Genomic DNA, 15,969 nt, shown 5'->3' on the forward strand with positions numbered 1-15,969 from the left:
AGTAACTCTGCAACGAGTATCTTCATCACAACATTAACACAATGCTAGGCATAGTGGGGCTTTCAAAAGAAGCACAAAAAGTAAAAGTAAAAATCGAGAAAGGTATTGTTCTTATTCCTAAAGAGTGACCAGGTTAGATGAGAAGATGACACTGCTCACGTGAGTCACCGTGAACTTACATGAGTGTTGTACACAGCATTCCTTAAATCCCTTAAGCGCCAAACTTGGGGGGTATACAGATTAACACAAAAAAGTGTAAATAGGGCAAAAATAAATAAATCCAGAGTACTCACAGAAGCTTGTAAAAAGGGTAGGGCCTGAATTTGTCTTGGAAGATGGGTTAGGAGTAGATAGGAAAGGAGGTGAAAGAGCCATCAGGGTGGGGAAATGGCTGCCGTGAGCCATCTAAGTGAGTTAGAATGAAAATGTTATCTGTAGGGACAGAGGAGAGAGTGTCCAATTGGAAAGGAGGCTGTGAACTCAGAAATGGTGCATATTGAGGATAGATAGAGACAGTGGATGTAAAATTATACAAAGCCTGAAAAATACAGGTAGTGCAATGATCCAAAAAGCTGGCAGCTGAGCTTCACAGCAGAGAGGGAAAAAAAGGAGAGAGAGAGAGAGAAACAGAGAGAGAGAGAGAGAGAGAGAGAGAGACAGAGAAAGAGATCTTATATGGCTCAGAAAACTGAAAACTGGGCAATAGTATACAGAGTACAGAGAAATCTTTGGAATCTATAGGTGCTCACCTTCTGAGCCTAATTGCAGATTAAATACTGATCATGCTCTTGAAACATTTGAACTCAGTGGTAAACTGAATTTAACTGAAGCTATAACTGGGCTGAGTTTAATTAAAGCCCAGACATAGTTAAAGCATGCATTAGATTGACTCAGCCCTCTACCTTAGCAAACCCATGGATGAAATGAGGTGCTTTTTAGGAGGAAGGAATTACCGACTTCAGTCTATTCAAATCTTTCAACATAAAACATCTGGCATACAATAACAAATCACAAGACTTGCAAAGAAGTAAGACAATATGACCAAAAATTAAGAGAAACTAAATTTATCATGGGCAAATCCGCAATAATATAGATGTTAGAATATGTAGATAAGGACTTTATCTGTGATATATTTGTTAAATTATCTAGTGAGATAATGGACAACATGCATGAAAAAAATTAGTTAAATTCAGCAGAGAAATGGAAACTATAAGAAATAACCAAATCGAAATTCTAGAATTGGAAAATACAGTATCAGACAGGAAGGATTTATATAATGGCCATTATAAAGGATTGAAAATAGCACATGGAAGGACCAGTGAGTTTAAAGATAGATTACTACAAATTATCAAAACTAAAGCACAAAGTGAAAAAGAAGAATAAAAAATCTTAAGCTGAGGCTATAAGACCTAGCTGCAGGATAGTATCATGTAGTGTAATATACATGTAATTGAATTCCCAGAAAGACAGGGAAGTGAGATAGGGGTAGAGGAAATATGAGAATCAATAATGACCAAGTATCTTAAAAGCAGGTAGTATAAAAACACATACTCAGGAAACAACAGTAACAACTGACTTCTCATCAAAAGCAATGGAAACCGTAAGACAATAGAATAATATCTTTGAAGTGCTGCAAAAAAAATATTCTCAGAATTCTACTAAGCAGAGATATCCTTTGTGGATGGAGGCAACTAAAGACATTTTCAAAATGACACAAAGCTGAGAGAATTTATCTTCAGCAGACCTGCACTATAAAAAGTGCTGAACGGGTTTCTTCAGGCAGAAGGGAAATTATATCAGATTTATACAAGTTTATCCTGGATTGCAGGAAGAAATGAAGAGGACCTGAAATAAAATGGAGGAGAGGTCTTAGATATAGTGTGTGTATGGAGAGGGAAAAGGAGGAGTGCGCAGGGGAGGGGAAGGAGGAGGAAGGGAAGGGAGGGGAGAGGGGAAGGGGAGAGGACAAAATGACACAGGACACAGCAGGACACAGCAGTGACATAAAGTGGAGAAGACACAGGCAAAGAGGGGAGAAAAATGGAGAAGGAAAAGAGTAGGACGAACACTAGGAAAGTTTTATCCTAGGAACCAAAATACGTGAATATGCCAAATGCTGCTGGAAGGTTCCAGCAAGTTTGGAAGAGAGACATACCTAATGCACTAAGAAGCACAAAGGCTCTTGGGGGCCCCAATAAAAATTTTTATTAAGAAAAAAATCTGGGCTGGGCACAGTGGCTCACACCTGTAATCCCAGCACTTTGGGAGGTTGAGGCAGGCAGATGGCTTAAGGTTGGGAGTTCAAGACCAGTCTGGCCAGCATGGCAACACCTTGTCTCTACTATGAATATGAAAATTAGCCGGGCATGGTGGCCCAGATACCCAAGTGGCTGAGGTATGAGAATCGTTTGAATCCCGGAGGCTGACGTTACAGTGAGCTGAGATTGCATTACTGTACTCCTGACTGACAGAGCTTAAGTGACAGAGTGAGACCCTGTCTCAAAAAATTTTTTCTAAAATAAGAAAAAAAATGGAGGCAGCAGAGGTCATTTTGTGTCATTCACATCAGGAAACACTGACTAGTCTGTAATTGGAGTACCTTGCAAAGATAAGTGTGGCAGCAGTGATGTGGGAGGGGGGAGTGCAGACTGGGTAAGAAGGGACGGAGGGCAGGAACCCCCATAGGGTGCTATGCGTGTGTCCTAGGCTTGCCATGCTATGGGCTGAAACTGAAAAGTAAAATACAGTGGGGCAGTAAAGAGAACTCAAGAAACTCCTTGGCAAAGTATCAATAAGAGACAATACTTGGTTTACTCACTTGGGATAAAGAAAAGGAAGAAAAGAAGACAATAAAAGTTTCTGTTCATTTCTATCACTGGGACAAGAAGGCGAAGTACAAAGTGGGGTTTGTGTTCGGATCTGAGGAAGAAAGGAGATGGTGACTTGAAAATTAAACTTGCTGAGTTTCTGACATTTGAAGAGGAATAAGGTCACTCACATAGACACTGGGGGTATTAGTCTGTGGAGTTAATAGTCAATTAAAATGTAATACCACCAGCTTCTATTCCATCACTATAACTTCCCTTTCTGACCAATAAATTAGACCAATAAATTGAGACTGTTCAAGTCTCAAGGTAAGGACCACAGGGATTTGTATCTTTTGATCTGTCTTGAGCTTTGAATAACCTCTAATGTTAATGTTGCAATATTAGTGAGTTTTAATTAAAAGTAACACATTGCACATTAACACATACATGCATCAGCCCAGGCTATACTGCCTCCAGTTCAGTTGCCTCTATCAAATGAAAAGAAAGATACACTTTGGAAGTGAAGGCTATTATATGCTTAGGAAATAAACCACCTATGCTTCAAATCCATTCATTTTACCTGACATTGCTTAAATACATTACAATACAAGAAATTGAATAGGAAAATTTTGTTTTAAGTTAAAAAAACCAAGTTTCCCAAATGGACACTACATTGTTATGAACTTTCTGGTTATGAGAGAAACAATGTCTGAATTTCAGCTAATTTTCTTGAATGAACTTTCAGGACATTTTCATGAGGAGCTGTTGGGAATTGCTTGATTCTCTCACTCAATGTCCCTTTGACTGGAGTCTGGCAGGATGAACAACATGAGCTTTTTTCTTCTTCAGGCAATCGGTTTGGGAGCAGAATCTGTGCCTACTGCTTGTGCCAGGTCACAGACCAGCATCCCTCATCCGGCCTCAGGCTGCCCAGACATTGGCGGGGCTGCATCTCCAGGCTTCTGTCTCCTTCCTTGTTCCCTGGTGTATGCCCGGGGGGCTTGCGGTGCCCTTCCTGCTAGACTGGTGTCCCCTCCCTGCTGTCTGCCTCCTTCTCTTCTGCCTTATGTGCCCCCCAGGGCAGCACCACTGGCCCATCTGATTGATGGCACCAGCCTGGAGCCTTCCTTTTAGCTGAAACCCAATTACAGCCGTCCTTGTCTGCTCCGTAATTTTTTGAGATCCAGTATAATAAATATAATCAAACATCAGCCAGGATGGGTTAAAGAGGATTCATCTTTAAACTTTTAAACTCTTTTCTAATCCATTACTTTTTAGTATTCAAGAGCAAAAATAATAATTTCTTTCCACCTGATTGAGACTTTGTTTTCAACAAGGAGAGAAGATAGCAGTCCACACATAGAAGGGAATTCAATGTAAAAACATTATCCTGTGAAAGTCTCTTTTCTATTTTTATATTCTCAAGATTTGGTTGTGGTATTTGAGGAGAGCCATTTCATTTCTCACGCATCCTGTTCTCTAAAGCTTTTCTTCGGAAACTGTTTGGCCAGGCATAACATGAATACCTAAACAGTCCAGATAAAGTTCGGTCAGCTCTCCCCCTCTTGCTCTCTTTCTTTGAGATCTCTAAGCCTTTGGGCAGAAGTCCTGAATTTGAATAAACTGGAAATGTTTCAATTTTGCCTTTTTTTCCCACATGGAGTATATCCAAGGGACAACATTAATTCTTATTTAATAAAATAATTATTGGCTCTTCAATTTATTTACAAGTTCTCTTTTAAGGAATTCTTATCTTCCAGACCCAGCTGCCAAAATTCCCCAACAGGTGTCCCAAGTTAATTAACAAAGAACCCATGGCTTCACCGAAAAGGGAGGCAGCCTTCATGAAATTAGGTTCTGGGGTTTAGGAGATGGGAGCTGCAACAGGCACCCAATCTGAAGATACAACGTTCGAGCCAAGGCACAGAGCTTGCCTTCTGCCTAAAATGTGGCTTGTGAAATCAAGTTATTAAAACAGTCCAGCAGAGAGAGCTCCAACAAATCACCTTGCCTAAGAAATCAGGTTTCTTTTTAAAATACTAATTGAAATTGCAAGTGTTCTAATTAAAACGGCATCTGTCTGGGTCTGAAGAAACATGTTTCAAAAAGCAGAGAAGATGTGTCTCTAAAATTTCCTCATATCTACTTAATAAAGTGAACTTACATATTTCTAGTACTAAAAACAGCATGTTGCCTTCCTGGGTTGCACTGGCGTTTCCACAGCCTTGTATCTTTCCCTGGATGGAGGTGGGATTCGTCCAGGCTCAAGAACGCAAGTAAAGAAGGTGCCTATGGTGATCAGTGACCCTCAAGAGTCTGTTCCCCTGAATGGAGCGCCCATATCCCAGAGCATTTTGTCACGTGCCAGCCATTAGCATGAGATGCAAAATAATAAAACACTCGGGTAACTATTTTAAGTGATAGGAGTCTAAATGTTTCTTAGAGCTCTCTGTTTTTCAGTTTTGCCAGCAGACAATGGGGGTGCAATGCGATACTCTGAGCACGGAGAGAATACTGACTCGGGTGCATTTCAATCCTAGATTGCGGAATTTAGACCGACTTTGAGGAATGATGTCCTGAGTATCATTTGTAAGCATTTGTCATGGAAGTGGAGACATGGCTGTCGGGATCTGTTCATTCCCCAGCTCATGCTCTGGTCATCGAGGGTTTGGTTAACAAGGTATCTCAAAGCTTCGATGAAGAGCAGTGTTTCCAAGTTTAGAATTCCCAGGTTCCGTTGCGAGATGAGTAAATAAAAGAAAATCTTTATAAAGCTTTATATGTAACATTCAGGACAGTATTGATATAAGGAAGATTTTCCCTGTTCTCCCCACCCCTCACTCCAGTTCTCCAAAGGAAAAAACATTTCTCACTAAGTGAAGACCTGGCATGGAGGAAGGAGTATTGTAATTCTATGGGTATCACCATTTTCTTTATTCTATCTTTATTTTCACTCAAAGACAGACCATTTTTATATTGTCCTTTAAATATCACCAGGAATCTTTGTCCGGAAACAGTCTTTACAATGTGCAGATCAAATCTTTCATTTGAATATTTAAAACATTTTGGCAAGTAAAGGAAGCTTGAAAGGATGGCCCTAATTCCCCCTGCCTACTCCTGACCTCCTTAACCCCCAGAATGAACGAAAAGGATGAGCTAAAGACCTATGTGGGGAAAGGAATAGCAATGATTTTTACTACTTAAAAAATAATAAATTCCCAGGCAAGAAACTACCCTTATTTTGTTCCTCATTTCATTCCCGTGGGAAATCATGAGTTGTGTACTGCTCGCTACACAGGGGGGCGCTGTGTAGCTCCCTTCCTTTCCATCTCGCCTGTGTTTGGGAAGCAGCAGATTCCCCCTAGGAAATGGTCCTATCCTGACTCCAGAGAAAGTCAGATCCTGTCTTGTGCTCCTTTTGAGGTTGGAATGGGGAGAGAGGGCATTGCCTGGACAGAAGCTCAGCTAGCTGGTAAAGTGAAAAGAAAGCCCAATGTGAAAAGTGGATTACAGAATAGGAACATATGGGGGCGTGAGTCAAAGGAAGATTCTTACACATCCTCCCCAATGTGGTGAAGCAGCTATCCCAATGGGAGCAGAATGTAGGGAAACAGTCCTGCAAAGCACAGAAGGATGAGGCCAAAGGATGATGGCAAACTGGGAAAGGGCCAGGCTCATGACACAGAGGATAGGCCCTTCTCTTCAGCCTCAGGAGGGTGCTGGGAGGATGCTCGCAGCATCCCAGCCCTGGCTCGCCTGCTGGAAACTGTGGCAAGCCGCCACCACCAGGGCAGCCAGGGGAAGGGCTGTGCGAGCTCTGCCAGTACCCGCAGGGATGCAGTGGCCCCGCCAACACAAAGCTTTGGCAGTGATTGAATCGCACACAGAAAGCATTACTATTTCCTTCCCAATCTCAAGCCTCTTCCACAGTGGCAGCAGAATGAGTTTGATTAGAGTCTGGATTTGAGAGAGCATCTAAGCTGTATTTCTTTCCTCTGTTCCCTGGACACCGTAGAAAGAGACAGACACAGACATCCCCCTACCCCTTCCTCTATTTGGATTCCCCAGACCTCCTCCAGATCTGCTCTTTGAATAAATACACTGTGTTATTTATCCACCAGTTAATTCATTCATCAACTACATACTGAGCGCTTGTTATGAGCATAGCAAAGTGCTAGACACTCTCAGACATAAAATAAATACATCACCTGATGCCTGCTTATTGTTTCCTTTGGGGAAGACATGCATACACAAAAAAACATAAGACACAATGTGAGGATAAATTTCACACAATGGAAATCCAAAATAAGCGAGAAGGTTTCTTATCAAATAGTTGCTGCCTGCTTCATCTCTGGGTGCAGGGAGCAGCCTTTATCAGGAAAGGCCACTGCAAGGTGGGCTTTGAATGGTGACGGCAGGTAGTAAATGCAGGCTCATGTATGCTTTAAGTGTTTGGTTTCTTTGAGTTTGTTTGTTGGCAGAGAGGATGGGATTTGCCTAAAATAAATGTCTGCCATCTACATCAGGAACTGTCCACGTGCTGAAATGGGTGGCATTTTGCTAAACTTTTTGTTGAAGCAATACAATATTGTTTGCTCTTTTCACTGAAGCTAATTATTACCATTCCTTTTTTAAACCTTCCATACTCAGAAGGATAATTAACATTTTTTGAAGGTTGCAAAGAAATGTATGGATGTGCATTAACCTCGGCTACTATTCCATGCCAGTAGGAAGAACACAAAGATCTATCTATAGCATACTTATCGCTGGTTCCCAGAGACAGACACGTAACTGTGGAAATAGCCCAAATAGAAAGCCAAGGGAGAGGAAAAGCGTGTTACATTCTGCTAGTGCTACTGTATGATTCTCATTAGACCTCATGGGATAGCGTGATTATTGTTCAATAGCCTATTTAGAGTTTCCCTGATAATGAAGTCTAAGAAAGATGAACAATTCCTTAGTTGCGACTGTGGTAGCCTGTCTCCCCCAACCTCTAACTAAAAGAATGATCTAAGAAGAATTCTATTTTAAACTGAAAATCCAGAACCAATGATGGGAAAAAACTGGATTCTTTCTGAAATCCTGAATGTCTGCATGCATCTAGTAAATTTATGGAGAAAACAAACTGCCTGTTTAATTCTTGGCTTTTTAAATAGAAAACCCCTTTTTTTAAAGTTAATGTTTTATTTAATTTCCTTAATGTTTTGCTGACTTGGAGGTCATTTTAAGATGATGACCAGGCAGGAAATATTTGCTTCAGTCATTTTTTTTCCAGCAAATATTTATTAAGTCCCTACTATGGATTGGACATTGTTCTAGGCACATGAGATATGCCAGCAAAGAAATAAGAGAACTCTCTGCTCTTAACAGGCTTACCTTACAGTGGGGAAAGATGGAAAAAAAAAAACAAGATGGAAAAAAAAAAACATTAGATATTAGAAGGTAATTGGGGCTGTGGAGAAAATTAAGCAGGGAAAGGAGCTGAGGGTAAGATTTTAAATATGGTGGCCAGAAAAGCTTCTCTGGGAAAGACATGAGTGAAGTGAGGACTGAGCTGCATGAACGCCAAGAGAAAGAAAGAGACTCCAGGCAAAGGAAGCAGCAAGTTTAAATTCCCTGAGGCAGGATCTCAGAGCATGTAATACAGGAATCACAGTCAACCAGTGACCGCAGAAAATTTACTGATTTTAAGAGGACTAGGTGGGGTTGGAGAGGTCATAGGGAGCTTCCACACTTGCCCTGCAAAGACTTGATTTTACACTGAGATGAGGAGGGTTTGGTGTGGAGGAGTAACATGCTCTGACTAAGGTTTCAACAGGATGACTCTGGTTGCCACTGCAATAGGAGACCATCTAAGGTGAAGGAAGCATAGGGAGACTAGGTAAGGGGGGGGCACAGGAATAAGCCACGTGAGAGATGATGGGAGTTTTGGACCAGAGAGAAAGCAATGAAGATGAAGAGAAGTGTCGGAGTCTGGGAAAACTCAGAAGGACAACCAGATTTGTTGACAGATTAGGTATGAGGTGGATTGCATGAGTCAAAGAGGGTGTCAAGGTGTCTGTCCTGGGCCCCTGCAAGAATAACTGGTCATTTTCTGGGGGAAGACTGTGGAAGGGTCAGGTCTGGGAGAGACCTTGGTTGTGGACATGCTATATTTAAGACACTCATAAGACATCCAGTGGAGAGGATGAGCAGACAGACATTGGACACAGGATCTGAGATTCATGCTGGAGATACCTGTTTGGAGTAACCAGAATACAGATGATCTTCAATGTCATGAAACCATATGATGTCACCCTAGCCTTCTGTGAGAGGTGACAGACAGGAGAGGAGAGGAGGTCCAAGATTAACCTTTCATTGTTCTTCATTCAAAGTCACTGCAGCTTTCTTCTGTGTATGAAGTTCTGTATACCATCTTCCTACAAAAACCACTTGGGTACAGTATTTAAGGTAAAATAGTCAGCAAAAGTCACATTTCCTCTGTTTTAAATACAATTCAATGTTGTTCTTGTTAAATTCTGCTCTTCTCAGTGAGGAAAAAAAGTATTGATTTCATAAACCTGTGACTTAGATATTTTCCCTTCTACTTTTAAATGACTGGCTTCATTTCCTGTCTGGTGACATTTGATAGTAAAGGTTTAGTTGAACACAGGCAGTATAGTGGTCTAAATGCTCCTGTCTCTGAGAGAAGACTAGATAACTGGCGTTTGAGAAAGAAGAGATGCCTAGGAGCTGGCAAACCAATCAACAGTTCACTATTTTGTTATACTGTAATCCACCAAAAGAAGAAAACACACACAAACACACAATACCTAGTAGTTAGTATCCAGGCAGTAGACTGATTAGCTATTGATTTTTTTCTCCATTTTTTTGAGAAGGGATAGGATTTTATTGGGAATCCCAGCGCTGTCTTGTCTGAAACAACTGTGCAATGAAAAAAAAAAAAAAAAAGTATATGGGAAGAGTACCTTGACCTTTGGAGCTAACGACCTACTTTAGATATACCAAATCTACAAAATTCACAGATAACACTTACATTCAATGCAAACTAAGTGTAAATAGCAAGTTGCAAGCTTATTTCCTGCTGTATAATGTATTACAAGTATGGTGAATCTCTTAGACACCGATTTGCAGTCTGGCCTTGCAGTGAATAAATAAATGGCTGAAGACCTGCAAATACTATGGTTTTTCTTGGAGGATATGATGGCTATTGTGAAATGGCAGGAGAAAAAGTGGCTGCTTCCCAGGTCATAAAAGGCTTAATATACCACTCTCTGTAATTTGCATAGGGGAAAAACAACTGTGTAACTATAGAAACATTTTGTCTGCAACTTGGAGCCACACTTGGTCTTCCAGTTGTTCCAGGAACAGAATCTTGAGCTCTCTGTCCATTGTCACCTAATTTCTCCCAGTTCCCAAGATCACCTGCACCCTTGCCACGGGGGTTGGTGCAGCTCTCTTCTGCTGAGCCTCTGGATGCTGCCTACTGACACCTGTTCCCTGTATTCAGGCTGCCAGATTTCATGCTGTCATTGGACTAGTGACCCTACATAAATCATATCCTTAATACCAGATGCCTACCAGCCAGAACAACGGCCTGCAGGGACTGTGTCATCCTCTGAGAGGTTTCAGTAGATTCATCTTTCTCCAGAAGATCAATCAGCCTTGGCCTTAGCACCTTCCCACCTACAGAGGAAGGCATCAGAAGGCCTCTCTGACCTTGGTTCCTACCACTCACCCTGCCAGGTACACAAGGCCTCTTGAAGGCCTGGAGCCCACTGGCCTGCTCCCAGTTCCCTCTCTAGGGGCTGTGTGCAAAGACTGCCCCTTTAACTTGGACTCTTTTCCCCCCAAATACCTGCATGGCTTCCTGTCTCACCTCCTTTGAGTCTCTAGTGTTACTTTCCCAACCACCCCTATCTTCACCTCCCATTGAAAATCACAACCCTAAACTGGATATCCACATATGGAAGAATGAAACTAGACTTTTACATACAAAAATCAACTAAAAATGGATTCAAGACTTAAACTATAAAAATTCTAGGAGAAAACATAGGGGAAAACTATATGACACTGGTCTGGGCAATAATGTTTTTGGATTTGACTCCAAAAGCTCATGCAACAAAATAAAAGATAGACGAATGGGATTACATCAAACTAAAAAGCTTCTGCACAGAAAAAAAAAATGGAATGAAGAGACAACCTACAGATGGGGAGAAAATATTATTAGTAACCAAAAATATAATTATGGGTTGATATCGAACATATATAAAGAATTCAAAAAATTTAACAGCAAGAAACACAAATAACCTGATTAAAACATGGGCAAAGGATATGAATAGACATTACTCAAAAGAAGAAATACAAATGGCTAGCAGATATATGAAGAAAGGTTCAATATCACTAAGCAATGCAAATTCAAACCACAATAAGCGATCACCTCACACCTATCAGAACGGTTATTATAAAAAAGATAAAAGATAGCGAGTGTTGGTGAGGATGAAGAGAAAGAGAAATCCTTGTACGTTATTAGTGGGAATGTAAATTAGTATAGCCATTACTGCACTGATTAGGAAAACTGTATATAGGTTCTACAAAAAGCTAAATATAGAATTACCGTGTGATCCAGTAATCCCACTTCTGGGTATATATCCAGAGGATCTGGTATCAGTATGTCACAGAACCATTTATAGCTCTCATGTTCTTTGCAGTATTATTCACAATAGTTTATGTATAGAAGCAACCTAAGTGTCCATCAATGGATAAATGAATAAACAAAATATCGTATATACACAAGGGAATACTACTCAGCCATAGAAAGGAAGGGAATCCTGTCCCTTACAACAACATGGATGAACCTGGAGGACATTATGCTAAGTGAAATGAGCCACTTACATATGTACACATACCACATGATCTCACTTAAATGTAGAATCTAAAACAAAGGAATTAATAGAAGCACAGGCTGGGTGCCGATGGCTCATGCCTGTAATTCTAGCACTTTGGGAGGCCGAGGTGGGTGGATTACCTGAGGTCAGGAGTTCGAGACCATCCTGGCCAACATGGTGAGACCCTGCCTCTACCAAAAAATAGACAAATTAGTTGGGCATGGTGGCACGTGCCTATAATCCCAGCTACTCAAAGAGGCTGAGGCAGGAGAATTGTTTGAACTTGGGAGGTGGAGGTTACAGTAAGTCAAGATTATGCCACTGCACTCCAGCCTGGGCAACACAGTGAGACCCCGTCACACACACACACACGCACACACATACACACACACACACACACACACACAAATGCTTTGTAGAAGCAGAGGGTAGAATGGTGGTTTTGAGAGACTGAAGGTAAGAGGAATGGGGAGATGTTGGTGGAAGGGTACAAAGTTTCACTTAAGAAGAATATGTTTAAATACGAGACTTATTATGCAACGAGGTGACTAGAGTTAATGTATTTTATATTTCAAAATTGTTAAGAGTAAATTTTCAAATGTTCTCACCAAAGAAAAGATAATTATTTCAGGAGATGAATATGTTAACCAGCTTGATTTAATTAGTTCGTATTGTATGCATTCAGGTTGAGGATCCCTTATCCAAAATGCTTAGAACCAGAAGTGTTTTCGGATTTCTGATGTTTTCGGATTTGGGAAAATTTGCAGAATACACACCAGTTAAGAATACTGGTTGAACATCCCTGATCTAAAAATTCAAAATTGGAAATGCTCATTCGAGCAAATCGTTGGCACTCAAAAAAATTATGGGTTCTGCAACATTTCAGATTTTAGACTTCTGGATTAGAGACCCTCAGCCAGTATATCATAGTATCACTTTGTGGCCCATGAATGTCTATGATTATAACTTAACTAGTTTACCATTAAAGAAACACAATCCTTATGCTAAGTGAAAAAAGTCAGACACAAAGGTCATATGTTCTATGATTCCATTTATACCAAATACCCAGAATAGGAAAATCCATAGACAGAGAGAAGACTGATGGTTGCCAGGGGCTAGAGAAGGGGGATGGAGAGTGATTGCTAATGGGTAAAGGGTTTGCCTTTGGGGTGATGAAAATGTTTTGAAACTTGATATAGGTGGTGATTGTACAACATTACGAATATACTAAATGCCACTAAAATGGTAGACTTTAAAGTGGTCAATATGTTATGTGAATATCACATCAATTAAAAATAAATTTGCAATCTCACTCATTACCCTTTACTCAGCTCCATTGTGTGATTCATTTGTTTAGTTTGCTTCTTGAACATCTCCTTCTCTTGAATGTAAACTCCACAAGGGCAGGCAGGGCTTCCTGTCTGTTTTGCTTATTGATTTAATGTCTGGGCCTAGAATAGGCCTGGAACAAAGCAGGCCATGAGTTTCGTTGAATAGACAGGTGAATGTATTACCTCTTTTGTGCCTTGTTACTAAAAGATCCTCTGTATTTCTTGAATACCAAATTAAAGAGAGATTAATTTCTTAAACGAATAGGATTAAAGGGCTAGTATGGTCTCATCCAAAATAAATTTAAAATAGAGAGGGGAAGAAAAGTAATCCTATCAGAATTCCTCGGTTCGCTGCATGGGAAACAAACAAACAGCCTGGTAGAGGTTCAGAGGATTGAGAAAACGGTATCAAGGGCTGAGCACTGAGGTCCTTTTTAATTTGCAAGGATTAGAAATGTCAACAAGCATCGTATTTTCCTCTAAATTCTAGAAGATGAATCAGTGCAGCGGATTTAAACTAGAAGGACAGCAGAAAAAATGAGGCTGCTAATAAATGCACGGCTTCTGTATAAGCATAGGCTGTGCATATGGGTTCAACCACACCTACCCCGAGAGAAAATATTTTCACTTAACACCTGCGACACTGTGAATCAGGGAGAACATACCGATGAGCTCCTTATTTCTGACGTCCAAGGCCATGTTCCGCAGCGCCGTGGCCACCGCGCACACCACGCGGTCATTGTCTATTCGGAGCAGCTCCACGAGGATGGGCAGGCCTTTCTCTTTTCGGACAGCGGCTCGGATATATACTGACCACTGCAAAAACAGGGAAGGCGAAGGGCGTTAGAGACAGGGAGAAAACCCTACAGGCAAATAGTACATTTGCGTTTTCAGACGGATGCTTACAGGAGCCAAAAAGGTTGAATTACCAAGACCTATTGTAGAATGGGTTGAATCTGTTAGACATGCATTTAAACTTTTTAACTGTATTTTTTGCCTTCAACTTGGGGACAAAGATTTCAGGGTTAGTCAGTGAACCACACTAGGTTTCTTTTGTGACACTGTTTTCAGTACTTGAAGTTGAAAGCCATTTGCGTGATGTGTATACTTGATGCTTCAAGATACAGAGGTTTGGGACAAGCGGATGTGGCCAGTGACATTCAGAGAAATAAAACAAGAACCCTGAAAAAGTAGAAAATGAGAATGGGTTGTGTGGGAGTGATTTCTAAAGACAGCTTTGAATTTGGAGATGGAGCACACAGGTGAGTTGCTGAACGTGCTGTCAATAAGTCGTTTGCTGAACAATAAAGAGCCCACTAGTCAGAAACAGGCCGGGCTGGACAAATGCAAGTTTGACATTGAAAAGCAAGAGTGCACACGGTAAAATGTTTTTTAAAAAACATTAAGGTCAAACTGTATAATGTTAAGGGCCATAATTCAATGTCTTCTTTATAAAGTAGGACATGAAATTTGTTTTGGGTTGGTGGTCGTCAGCCTTAATGGAACACAGGTAATGCTTCATATTAAAATGTCCTTGCAATATCTAGATGATAAAGCATTCCGATTCACTTAACAGAATGCAGGCCCAGATTTTCAGACATTTGTGTGAATGATGTATACTCTTCTACAGTGTCCTGGAGAAGAGAGTACAATATAAAAATTGACAAATGTAAGGGTTTTACCTGTTGCAATTTCATTTTGATTTGAGAAAATTACATTCACGCAATGAGGTTGTGGATTCTGTGGTAGGGTCCTCCTGGGGACCAGTCCTTTCCCACCCAGTCCCCCCACCAGGCCCCCTCCGCCCCCCTTCCCCCATGGGGGCAGGCACCCCAGAGCTGGCTCTCACCTGTGGCAGGCAGGGAGCCCCCTCTGGCAGTGAACGTAGGGCATATGCCATGCCTGCCACATCCTCAGCCCAGCCCTGCATGAAATATGAGATCAAAAAAACAACTTCATCCTGTCCTACATTAGAAGTCACATTCACATAGTTTCTTATCACCATCAACTCACACTGTATGCTTTTCTCGCACCCCTAGTTTGTGCCTCAAGCTCTAGGAAGCCTTGAGAGGTTAGGGGAGCAGGTAAAACTCACTAAAGCATCTCTTGGCTGTGGTGATCTATTTGACAGCTCCACTCTTAGAGAGCAAAGAAGTGGAAGGTCAGGAAGTGTCAGACATGACAAAACATTGAGGGTTGCAAACTGCTTCTTGGGATGTGGGAATCTGGAACTGACATCCCTTCCCAGGGAGGAAGCCCTTTCTCCTGGTACAATGCCAATTTCCATCGATGCATTCAACCAGCCTGCTGAAACACGACTTCCTCTGGACACATCTGCCTCCCCCTGAAATGAGCCAAGAATACGTGGACTTCTTGTGCCCTGCTGAGTCTCCAGTCCCCCAGCTTGGAAAAGCCTGGAAATCTGAGTTTATGCAGCCCACTTAATCCTGGGATCTTCCCTAAAACTAAGGAGAGAAGCTAGAAAAAGGAAGAGAATGCAAATCAGGGTGTGGGGTCAACATTGACATATTGCAAAAGGAACATCAACGACAACATTGGGGAGATATTCTGGACCTTCTGGGAGATGGCAACGGTATTCCTGGCAACTTAGGCAGGCTGATGCATGTGCCCTCAGCCTGGTAGGGAAGAGATGAACTGAGGAAGGTGAGTTCATCTCTTCCCCAGCACCACTTCTTTGCAGGCCCCATGCAACTGGCTTGTATATTTGAGATCTCTTCTAATTCTTGAAACTCCAGGGAGGTCAGCATTTTTATTTTATACACGGGGAAATTTAGGCACAAAGATATTCAATAACCTGCAGAGTCACCTGCACTCGACTCTGGGTCCTGTTACTCCATATCTGTCTTTTTTTATGCTGCTGACATTATACCCCCTCTACCATCATCTCATCCCCTCTCCTGTAATCCTTCATGCTTAGTCTCC

The 15,969-nt window shown here is 41.4% G+C and overlaps 1 protein-coding gene across 4 annotated transcripts in view; it reads right to left on the reverse strand.

The window, feature by feature from the left end:
- CTNND2 (catenin delta 2) overlaps nucleotides 1-15,969 on the reverse strand; it is a 933,204-nt gene that overhangs the window by 98,780 nt on the left and 818,455 nt on the right. For 2 of the 4 annotated variants that reach the window (XM_028849341.2, XM_015139744.3), the window contains 2 exons: nucleotides 14,876-14,950; nucleotides 13,692-13,842 (listed from right to left, as the gene is read on the reverse strand). In XM_028849341.2, coding sequence (XP_028705174.2) covers nucleotides 13,692-13,842; nucleotides 14,876-14,950 — 226 coding nt within the window. The remainder of the gene's footprint in view (nucleotides 1-13,691; nucleotides 13,843-14,875; nucleotides 14,951-15,969) is intronic. The other 2 variants (XM_028849344.2, XM_078004620.1) reach the window with 1 other exon arrangement.

The sequence above is a fragment of the Macaca mulatta genome, chromosome 6 (genome assembly GCF_049350105.2).
Source record: "Macaca mulatta isolate MMU2019108-1 chromosome 6, T2T-MMU8v2.0, whole genome shotgun sequence".
Classification (NCBI taxonomy): domain Eukaryota; kingdom Metazoa; phylum Chordata; class Mammalia; order Primates; family Cercopithecidae; genus Macaca; species Macaca mulatta.